Genomic DNA, 11,847 nt, shown 5'->3' with positions numbered 1-11,847 from the left:
ATTTATCTATGGTTTGACGCTTCTTACCATAATACCGCATAATAGAATGAGCTTTCTGTAGAATTTGACTTATTTTTCTTTCGGAAACGAGTGGGAGGGAGAGAGCTATCAGTCGGTTTATGCTTTCATAGTGTTTCTCTTTATATATGATGTGACTCCAGTTTCAGTTATACTTCTTTTCGGTGCCATTTTATCTAGTGGCGCTATGCAATCGACAGGCTTAGAGTGCTACTTCATGTGTTCTAGAATACTCTCCTTTTTTCTGATTAAATTATGTAGTTTTTCATGCGTCATCTGTGTCTTTGAAATCTACGCATGAGGAGTATTACATGATAGTATTCTCTTTCAGTTTCCCATGCAATTTGTCAAACTCGCCTTATAACAATAAAAAATAATTTTTGAAATGTTAGGTTTGTAAGAACGACATTCGGGCGGATGTTTGCCCTTCCAATATACAAATCTGTATATCCATATGTCCTCTCTTTTCTTCCAGGAACTAATAATATGTAGAAAGTTTTACGCCCTTTCTTTTGATGAATATAAGTCGGGAATCCGTTCCCTCTATGTGATATTATTCATGTATTTTCGTCTGTGAAGAAACACATTCATGGCGGGGCCCTGTCACTTTTTGTTTATGTTTGTTAACGCGTGCGTGACAGACACCATGCTTCCGTCCACATGCCACGTTATGTACACCCTTATTTGCCGAATAAAATTGATTCGTTCGCTCTCATCGTCTTACTCAATCCTCACAATTGGTGACCCAAGAGTAGGTCACCCAAGCAGTTTTGGCTTTGCCATTAAGGGACTAATTACCACCGCTCACCTTCAGAGAACCTTTAACGGACTCATACAACGCTTAGTCTAGGTTGTCCGCCATTAGCGGACTCGCAACGGTATTTCTTCACAGAAGTGTTTTGTCGTTCAGTCTTAACCCTTTCCGGTCTTGGGGCTTCTGGGAGAAGCCAACCATCTCTCTCATACTAGGTATCGAGGGCTTATGACAGAAGCCCACCCCAACACCGTGCATATCTTTGTAATAACTCGATATAGCATCCCCAAAATTGATCCAATCCATAGTCTGTTTTCTTTACTTGACGTGTATAAATTAAAGAGAATATCTTCCCCACTTAACAATCCACAATGTGGCCACGAAAATAATATTCAAAACTACGCCAAAAACTCTGCTTGTTTCTGGCGAGATCACTTCATTTTGCCCGCGAGTTTCCCAGGTGAAAGTCTCCTCTCGCTACTTCTAACTGGCTTCATTTCCTCACGTGTTTGTAACACTGTCACCAAGTCGCCCTACATCTCTAAATTTGATTAAGAAGTAATTAGTGCTCTTCCCTCAGATCCGATACATAATTTTTCTGTCTCTGACGAACAATATTTACACTGCAATCCAAATTTCTAAAAAGAATAAAAAATATCAGTCGGCATGCGATGAGGTAGCTGCGTTTAATCTCATGATGAAATCGAAAACATTTCCTCTCCATACATCAGAATGATGCCGGTTAGTAAATTACCAATAAATAATTTCTAATTTTTCCATAAATAAATCCTTTATCACACACACACACACACACACACACACACACACACATATATATATATATATATATATATATATATATATATATATATATATATATATATTAATGTTATTCAATGTAAAACGAAAAATGCGGAAACTGCAAGTTTACTGAGAGAACCATAAAATCTACATTTGAAACAATCCCAATCATATGGCAACATTATCATACAGGGGATTGTAATGGTCCAGGTATATTTACAACCAGTGTGCGAACCCTTTACCTTGCATATTCCCATCCTGCCTACCCCACTGACGTAGCCAAGCTTTCGTTAGTAAATATGGGAGACAGAGAGAGGTATAGATGTACGTACACCTGTGGAGTTTATGCACGCAAACATACAAGCGTGCGCGCACACACGCGCATGCATACACACACGCATATATATATATATATATAATATATATATAGAATATATATATATATATATATATATGTGTGTGTGTGTGTGTGTGTGTGTGTGTGTTTGTATGTACATTTGTTTATATGGTGTATGTATGTATGTGCATCTGCATCATGTGTGTATACCTACGTACTCGACATGTAGGGCAAAAGTGAACACACTGTATAAACGAGTCAGGTTTATGGGAAAATGAATAGGGTTACATCGGTCAAAAGGGCTATGAACAATTGGCACTTGTCATGCATGGATGAATATATTTCATTGGTAATGTGTGTACAGACATATTATATTTACAAATTATATGAAACTTGTGTAATTAAGTACTTATTATAAATATAGTATACACGTAATAGTTTTTACATAGTAAAAGGAAAGATGTGAGTATGAAATCAGTGGACCCATGGGTAATTGTCTCAGGCCCATCTGCAACATGTAGTATAGAATTCCATAAGTAATAGGTTTGGGGGGGGAGGGGTGGCATTTTAACCAATCAGGGTCAGTGTTTGAAAATATATAATATTAATATCTATATATATATATATATATACATATATATATTATTTTCTATATATATACATATATATATCATCAGCCTTTTCTAGAGACGCCTTTGTCAAAAAACGTTTTTGCGTACATCATCTGAAATATTGGGAAATCTTGTCATTTGCTCTTCAGACAAAGACATCAACTGCCGTGATGAAAATTACGACTTTTATGATAACGAAGTTATGGAAAAGGTGAGCAACGTCTCATCCCATTCCTATTGCTTGATGAAAATGAAAGTGTCATCCAGTGACGAGATGTACACTCCATCTAATTTTTCTGATTCATTGATGGGATTGAGACACTAAGTGTCCTCATAAGACTAGCAAACACGTCACTCACCATACACAATATCTACAAAGGGCATGAAAAAATCTTTGAAGGAGAGAACCTCTTCAGTGCAGCCTCCAGAGAAAACACCTTTTTTGCAGGAGATTTCAATGCACACCACCCATGCTTACAGTCGAGACAGCACACAAATGCAGCAGGCAGACACATACACATCTCGATGGAAGAGTTTTAATTTTTTCCCTTGACGTTTGCACTAATAAATGACACAAGTGAAGCAACACACCTACGAGGTGGCAGGCTAGACTTAAGCTTCATAACTGGAAACCTGAAAGAAGACTGCACATGGACAGTGCACCCAACACTAACCAGTGATCATTTTGCAACCGAAACAAAACTAAAGATAATGAAAATTCCCCCACCACCACCCCCTCCAGCAGGACGGAGACCGGACCTAGCAAACTGGCCAACATTTGAAAACCACATGAACACATGGGCAACACAGTACATTCAAGATCCAGCCCTTAACATAAGCACACTCCAACAGGATTTTGTAGAGAGCCTGCACAACGCAGCAAACATCTCCATGCTAAAGAAAGCCTTTAGAATAAATGCAACCCCACACAAGGACAGCTGGTACTACAACTCTAGAATCAAAGAAATGAACTCAAGAGTAAACAGAATAAGGAAAATATTCAGAAGAAACCCCACCGATGAGTTGCACACGATCCTAAGAGAAGTCGTAAACCACGCAGCCCAAACTGCTAAGGAGGTTAGGCAGGAAACCTGGCTAAAATGGTGCTCAGAAACCACTCGACTGACGCCCATTGCGAAGGTGTTCAAGTGGTTCAACAAGGTATCAGGAAAGACCAGGTCAACACAGGCACACCATCCCAACCCTCAAGCTGAAGCAAACAGACTAGCACAACACTTTGCAGACAGAACCAAATCAATTCACCTACCACCAGTCACACGAGAAAGGCAAGTGGCACTCAATCCTGAAAGATGGAGAATCATCAATACGGCCTGCAACAATTCTGATGACACGGACACACCATTCACAATGAAAGAACTTGACAAAGCCCTCCAAAAGGGAACAGACACAGCACCAGGAGCAGACATGATTACATATAGCATGTTAAAAAACATGGGAACTGCAGCAAAAACAGTGCATCTCCACATAATAAACAGAACATACACAGAGCAGATCAGACCCACACAATGGAATCAACAAAACACACAACCAATTCCCAAACCAAAGGAGCCCAACTCCTACAGACCCATTTCTCTCATCAGCTGCACAGAAAAGATGGCAGAGAGGATGGTGTTAAACAGATTGCTGTGGAAAACAGGACCCTTACACCACCGCGTATATGCCTACAAAGAGGGGATAGGCACACAGGAGTGTCTAGCAGATGTGATGGCCACAATAAATAACAAGAAAGCAATTGTAGTATTCCTCGACCTAGAAAAAGCCTGCAAACTTGCCAGTGCTGCTGCCATCCTGGCAGCCTTAGCCGACAAAGCAGTTAAAGGCAACCTTCTGGCATGGGCTAAAGGATACATGCGAAACAGGCAAGCCAGAGTTACTTTTCAAGGTGCAACCTCTGAATTCCTCAATCTGGAAAATGGAACACCTCAAGGAGGAATACTCAGCCCCTTCCTCTTCAACATACTAATGGAGAAACTAGCCAACAGCAACTTGCCAAATGGAGTTGAAATATTCATATATGCAGATGATGTATGCTTGGTCAGCACAGACAGGCATAGAGCCCACCAAAACATGCAGATCGCGATAACACAGATTTAAAACAAATGCACAGTCCTAGGACTAAAAATCAACACAGCAAAAACCAAGGCAATGGCAATCAAATACAATACAGACCTGAACCCAATACAACTCACGGGAGAACCCATCGGATGGGTAGACAATTTCATGTACTTAGGAGTCAACATCAACATACAATTCTCACCACGCAAAGAAATAGAAACACTTAAGCAAAAAATCAAATGCAGACAAAATGCCATGAAAAGAATCACCTCGCTAAAGCAGGGAGCCGTATACCATGCCCTCAGAATTTTCTACATACAGACGATAAGATCAACAGTAGAGTATGCTGCACCAGTCCTCACCAATCTCACAAGTACTGAACAAAAAAGTTTTGAAGTAATCCAAAACAACCCCTTAAGACTCATTACAGGAGCACCAATGTGGACCAACCTATGCATCCTGAGACATGAAACAAAACTACAATCTCTGACTCATAGGATAGATCAGAGAAACACATCCATCCTGCTAAAAACCTTAAAAAATGACTAAGACTGTCCACTCAAAAAAGAGATCAGGAAATGCATTAATCTCCATGAAGAGCTAGACCCTCCCAAAACATATGCTGGGAACCTTCTAGATACACTGAGAAGAGTAGGCATGCAAAATCATGCTGCAGCCATCAGGGAAGACACCCCCTTCAGTGAATACACAGAATCAGCACCCTGGGAACCAAAACCATTTAACACAAACTACACAATTCTTCCAGCAAACAAGGAAGCATGCACCACCCAACAGCTAAAGCAAGCAGCACAAGAAGCAATACAGTCGACAACTGCCGCAAACATATACTTTACAGATGGATCAATAGACCTCAGCGTCCCAGCAGCAGCAGCAGGGGTCTACTCAACAACACTCAAAGGGAGCTGGAGGCTCTCTGACAATGCCTCCACACTACAGACAGAGCTGATAGCTATCGCCAAAGCACTGGAAGACTCCCAACACAGACTGGGCAACACTACAATACACACTGACTCGAAAGGAGCAATACAAGCCATCACAAAAGGCAAAGCGAAAGAAAACATCAAACTCCTAACAAGCATATGGGCACTGGCAAAACTCCACCAAAACAGAAACAGACAAATAACTCTCAACTGGATCCCGAGCCATGTAGGAATACAAGGAAATGAGGAAGCTGATTCCCTGGCAAAAAGCGGGCTACACATAAACAATGTCAACGTGAAAATCAACCACTCACTAACCCAACTAAAAAGCATAGCGGCAGCATACTGCCAAACACAGGAGGAAAGCAAAATCAGGAGAGCCATCTTCGGAGGCTCCAAGACTGCAAAATGGTATGCAGACACCAAACAACTCCAACCACACAGCATACCGAAGAACATGACACGAGCACTAGCGGTAATAATACACCGACTAAGGTTTGGATACCAATGCACATGGCAACAAATAGAAAGAAACCCTAAACCATGTAAGTACTGCGAAACAAATACAGAAGAACCACTAGAACACTATATATTACACTGCCCAGAAACACACCAACTAAGACAAAGTCATGAAGGAGATGAACAGTCAGTCACTCAAATAACGAGACATATCCTAAACAACACCCAACAGCTTGCAGGCTTCCTATGCTCCTACCCACCACCAAGGTAGGTGCAAGACACTGTTCTGAATAGCAAACTCGGGGTCATCAGTCAAGACTCCTCACACCTCCCAACACCTCTATCCACTCACAAACAAACCATAAAACACAGAACAACAAACAATCCACCCAGTGCACGACTGACACAGAGACTCGCCAACATCCAGAAGCAAAGCCCCGACTCTGACATCCTTCATCACTCATTCACCTCATGCACAGCATTCCTTTCAGCCTCATGCATCAACAACACACACTACATCCCACTCGGAATAGGAATGGAATAAGGAAATGTTTGCGGACCTCACAAGCTAACTAACTAGCAATCTTTTTCTCAGACTCATACCCTTCCTTCTTCCCTTCTGTTGGCCTCTCTGACTTGCCAACACTCACTACTATTGCACTTTTCCTACCACTGAAGGGCACCTTAGGGTTTAAAAAGGTTGGACAACCTTACCCATCAAAAGTTTCCTTCCAATATCACACTCATCAGCTCACGCATTATCACCAAATAAAGGACCATACCCTACCATTACCACTTTCTCACCATCCTGAATTTACGGGCTGCTCTGTGAGCAAGAGCCCGTGCTGACACAAGGTCAGCTTAATCAAAAACAACAAACAACGACCTAGACAACTCTCTGTAACGTAGTTTCTACAAGGTGGCGATATTCACAAAAAAACTACCTCTAATAAATTAGGAATGGTAGTGTAATTGGTTACACTTCTTCAAGCGATGGCTGACTAATGTTCATATGTTATGAAAGGAAATCCAGGGCCTTGAAAAACTTAATCCACCCGTGCATGGCATTATCAGTTGCCACATACAGATCAATCATAGATCTGTAGTGTTTTTTTTTTTTTCGTCCTGATTAGGATATCCAGATTTTTTAGGAGGCAACGGAAACCCTTGTGTATTTTCTATGGAGTTAATATCCAATCAATTATACATCATATTATTAATAAAATATATTGTCCATCTCCAACATTATGCAAATTGGTTGTTTACTTCAATTATACCCTTTTAAAGATGCCCTGTATTGTGCAGAAGGGAAATTATGTTTAGTTTAGGTATATAATGATTTAGGAGAGATGGTTAGGATGTGGCCTTTTTTTTGGAGATTTATGGCAGAAAAATCACGGGAAATAAATGGATTGCAGAATTTCACAGAGGACCTTTGGATCGCACAGTGTTTGGAGTCTTATGAAAAGGATTTGTTCACAAATGAGAATTTAAATCTCTCTCCTCTCTTGATAATTATGGAAGCACTTTCCATTAATACACTGATCTTGTATGGTGTCGTCGATTGATAAAGGAATGTAATTATATATGATTATGCTGAAGATACACAATGCATGGAAAACTGAAAGAGAATGTAATGCAATACTTCTCATGCATAGATTGCAAAGACACAGAAAATTTGATAAAACAAACATAATTAAATAAGACAAAAGGAGAATATTCTAGAACAGTGTTATTCAACCCCTTATAGTGGACGAGATTCATTGAGGGGTGGACTACTGGGTGGACGAGATCCTCACCTGCATGTGTCTGTATAATATACAAGAGACTCTTGTGAGGTGTGGACAAAGAGGCAGGTAGAAGTGTACTGACTTTATTACAGGTAAAGGAAATTCAAATATATAGCCTGCGGCCGGAAATGTGGTATCCGACCCGCGAGAAAGTAAAAATGGGTAGGTGACAGCCGATTTGTTTCTTGTGCGACATATAATTGAGAATATAAAAGCATACAAAACATGATCTTATATGATATATACATTGGCGGGAAGCCTGGTGAACGCTCTCTATGATGGAAGTAAGAACAATGCGATTGAGGAATATGTACAAAGAAATTTCGGATAAAGCGTTGTCCTTACAAATACTCCCCCCCAAGACAATAATAATGGCAGAATTGTTGGATGATTTTAGTGAGCTTCTGATTGCTACTTGCGGAAGCATGAGGGCCGGCGGAGGCGGCCTTCGGTGAGTGAGACCAGCTGCTTTGGTAGATCCTCAGCCTTGGAGTCCCCAGGATGGTTTGGTGATGGGATGTCTCCCCTGGGGTGATCCTTGGGGCGTTCAACTGTCTTCCGAGGGCGGCCGTGGCTATGTCTGGGCTGTTTATTGACTAACGGTGGTGATCCATGCTAGGGAGGCGGCTTGAAGAGCCCTACGGGATCTGCGTCGGCACACTCTTCGTTCATCAGGAATGTGGGTTTCAGTCGGTCGGTCATGACCCAATCCTCGCGACCATTTATGGAGATGAAGTATGCCTTGTCGGTGTGTCAGAGGACGTGGAAGGGGCCTCGTCAGTGGCGGGCGGCAGGCATCTTCCCTGATGAAGACATGCTTGCAGGATGATAGGGCCTTCGGGAGGAACTGCTTGGTTCTGTCAGAGAAGGTCTTGATGCAGGGCATGAATTTTCCGGCGGATTCCCGAAGTCTGGCGATGGAGACATCTGTGTTGTCAGTGTTGGTTGGAAAGAACTCGCCTGGGACTGCCAGTGGTTCCCCGTACACCTTCTCCACTGGTGATGCCTCACTGTTCGCCCAAGGGGTGGTCCGGAGGCCGAGGAGGACCCACAGTAGTTGACTTTTCCAGTCCTCTCCAGTGCAGCGCACCATGAGGGATGCCTTTAGCGATCGGTGGACTCTTTCCACCATGCCGTTAGCCGCTGGGTTGTAGGTGGTGGTGGCATGGAGCGACGTCCCCATCAGGCAGGCCAGGGAGGTCCACAGCTCCAACAGGAAAACAGGTCCGCGATTCGTCGTGATATCATCAGGCACTCCGAATCGGCTGATCCAGCTGGTGAGAGGGGCTTCGGCGCATGCTTTGGTGGTTGCGTCCAACATTGGTGTTGCCTCTGGCCACCTGGTGGAGCGGTCGATTACCATCAGGAGGTATCTGGCGCCTTCAGATGGGGTCAGGGGACCTATGACGTCTACATGAATGTGGCCGAATCTTCGTTTCGGCTGAGAGAACTCCCCCACGCCCGATTCTGTGTGCCAGCTTATTTTGCTTGATTGGCACGGGACTCAGTTCCTGGCCCACTCTCAAGAATCCTTCCGAATTCCGTGCCAGACGAACTTCTCCATCAGGAGGCGCATTGTCGTCCGGCCGGAGGGGTGTAAGAGTCCGTGTATAATGTCGAATACGGCCCTGGGAGGCTGGGATCAGTGGCAGGGGCGGCCCATGCTGGTATCACAGAGGAGCGTCGTGCCTGGGGGTCCGACGGGCACGTCCTCCCACTTGAGGGAGGTGAGGGCTGTGCGGATGTGGCAGTCTCCGGGTCGGGGGCCTGTTCTCGGGCGAGGTCTTCGTAATTGATCCTGAGGTGGACGGCGTTGATCTCTATCCTCGAGAGGGCATCAGCCATGGGGTTCTTCTCGCCGGGGACATAGTGGATGGTGCAGCCGAACTCAGTGATGGCTGCCAGATGTCTCTGTTGTCTTGCTGACCAGGCGTCGCCCGCCTTGGTGAAGGCGTGCACTAAAGGGGCGGTGGTCTGTCCTGATGGTGAAAGGAGCGCCCTCAAGGAGGTAATGGAAGTGGCGCACTGCTTGGTACACAGCCAGGAGCTTGCGGTCGAACGTACTGTACCTCGTCTTGGCGGGCGAAAGTTTTCTACTGAAGAAGGCGAGCGGCTGGGGAATGCCCTGGACCATCTGCTCGTTGATGGCCCCACAGGCGACGTTACTGGCATCAGTGGTGAGGCGTAAGGGCGCAGTGGGGTCCTGGTGGGACTAGGTGGTGACTTAGGCGAGGGCTATCTCCGTGTTGCGGAAGGCCTGCGTTTGCCCTGCTTCCCACGTCAGGTTCTTTTGTTTGCCCTTCAGTACCTGTGTTAGAGGGGACATGGTTCGGGCGACGTTGGGGATAAACTGGCGGTAGTAATTCACCATTCCGATGAATTCTTGCAGGGCCTTGACTGTAGTTGGGGTCGGGAACTTCTGCACCATATCCACCTTCGAGGCCATGGGGTGCACGCCTGCTGCGGAGATCTTGTGTCCGAGGAAGTCCACTCTCTCGGCGGCGAAGGTGCACTTGTCAAATCGGACAACAACCCGTTTTCCTGCAGGCGTTTCAGAACTGCTCAGACATGGTGTAGGTGCTCCTCTGGGGACCTGAAAAAAATCAGAATATCTTTGACGTAGCAGACACAGAAGGGCAGGTCCCCCAGGATGCTGTTCATCAGGTGCTGGAAGGTGGCCCCTGTGTTTCTCAGGCCGAAGGTGGAGTAATGGAAGACGTAGGAGCCGAAAAGTGTGATGATGGTGGTCTTGGGAACGTTCTCGGGATGTAGTGGAACCTGAAAGTAATATTTTAAAAGATCCATTTTTGTGAAGATTTTTGCTCCATGGAGAGCCCCGGTCAAGTCCTGCATGTTTGGCAGGGGGTAGTGATCGGGGATCGTTGCAAGGTTAAGTCTCCGGTAGTCTCCGCAGGGCCTTCAGGTGCCGTCAGGTTTCTGCACCATGTGGGGGGGCGAGGCCCAAGGGCTTGATGCTTTCCGGCAAATACCCATTCATTTAATTTCCGAGAACGTTTTCCATCCTGAAGGCGGCCTGGAGGGGGTCGTCGGAACTTTGCGTGCATCGGGGGGCCCTTGGTTGTGATGTGGTGGAATATTCCATGTTTGGGCGGCGGCCCAGCTACCTGACGAACTTCTTGCTTGAAGACTTTAGGGAACTCCTGCAGGAGGTTACCGTATTTGTGGGGGGCGATGGTGCAAATTGTGGGGGCGCCTGGGCCTGCTGCAAGTGGTAGGGAACAGCATGTCCTCATGTCGAGGAGGCACTTGCGGCCCATGTCCACCAGGAGGCTGTTATGCGCCAGGGAGTCTGCCCCCAGTAGTGGAACCCTGATGTCTGTGAAGGTGAAGGACCAGACGTATTTGCGTCCCGAGATGGAGATTTCAAGGGACTTCGTACCGTAGGAGGATGGGGGTTCTGTTTGCGGGGACGAGGGCAGTTGGGCTGTCTGGGCCATGGCTGCGGCCTTCTTCTGATGGTGGGAATATCGAATGCATTGCCCCGGTGTCCACCAGCATCCTCCGGCCGGATATCGTGTCGCAGACGTAGAATCCTATGGCGTGTGGTTCTGACGAGGCCGCTGCCATGGGTGAGTCTGGTTTTGTCTGCTGTCATCATTTTTTGACTGCTGGTAGGTGCAGGGGCTTTCGCATTTCTTGGAGTGCCTCCCGAATCTTCAGTGGTAGTAGCACCAGGAGTTTTCGTCCCGCTGCAGGTGAGAGGTCTTCCTCTGGGTTACGGCGCCGATCTCCTGCATCGGGTCGTCTTCTTCTTCTTCCTTCTCTGCTGTTAGGCACACAGGAGATCGGGGAGCGGCAAGCTTCGCAGCCTTGGTCAACAGTGTTTGCTTTTTAGCTTTCTCCACGAGCTCGTCATTGGGGAGGGTATATGCGTCGGTTAGCTGTCCTCGGACATCTGGCTCGAGTTGCCAAAGGAATATTTCACGACCAAGGCTGATCTCCATCTTCTTCCCGTCAGGACCATGTCAGGCAGGTGGAGGAGTTCCCATCACCATGTCCCAAGCATCCTCTCGGTCAGCGCCTCGTATTGTGTTTGCAA

General features: G+C 45.5%; 1 protein-coding gene across 1 annotated transcript; it reads left to right on the top strand.

Moving 5' to 3' along the window:
- Positions 1-4,135: 4,135 nt before the first annotated feature.
- Positions 4,136-4,636, top strand: LOC135196575 (uncharacterized). The gene has a single exon (XM_064223416.1). It carries the CDS (start codon positions 4,136-4,138, stop codon positions 4,634-4,636), a length of 501 nt encoding a protein of 166 aa, XP_064079486.1.
- Positions 4,637-11,847: the final 7,211 nt, after the last annotated feature.

This window comes from Macrobrachium nipponense, chromosome 18 (assembly GCF_015104395.2).
Source record: "Macrobrachium nipponense isolate FS-2020 chromosome 18, ASM1510439v2, whole genome shotgun sequence".
Classification (NCBI taxonomy): Eukaryota; Metazoa; Arthropoda; class Malacostraca; order Decapoda; family Palaemonidae; genus Macrobrachium; species Macrobrachium nipponense.
Note: the sequence above shows the minus strand (reverse complement) of the source record. Positions and strands in the feature narration are given on the sequence as shown.

Coding starts and splice junctions, on each gene's coding strand:
- LOC135196575 (XM_064223416.1), top strand. CDS start 4,136: ATGGCAGAGAGGATGGTGTTAAACAGATTGCTGTGGAAAACAGGACCC.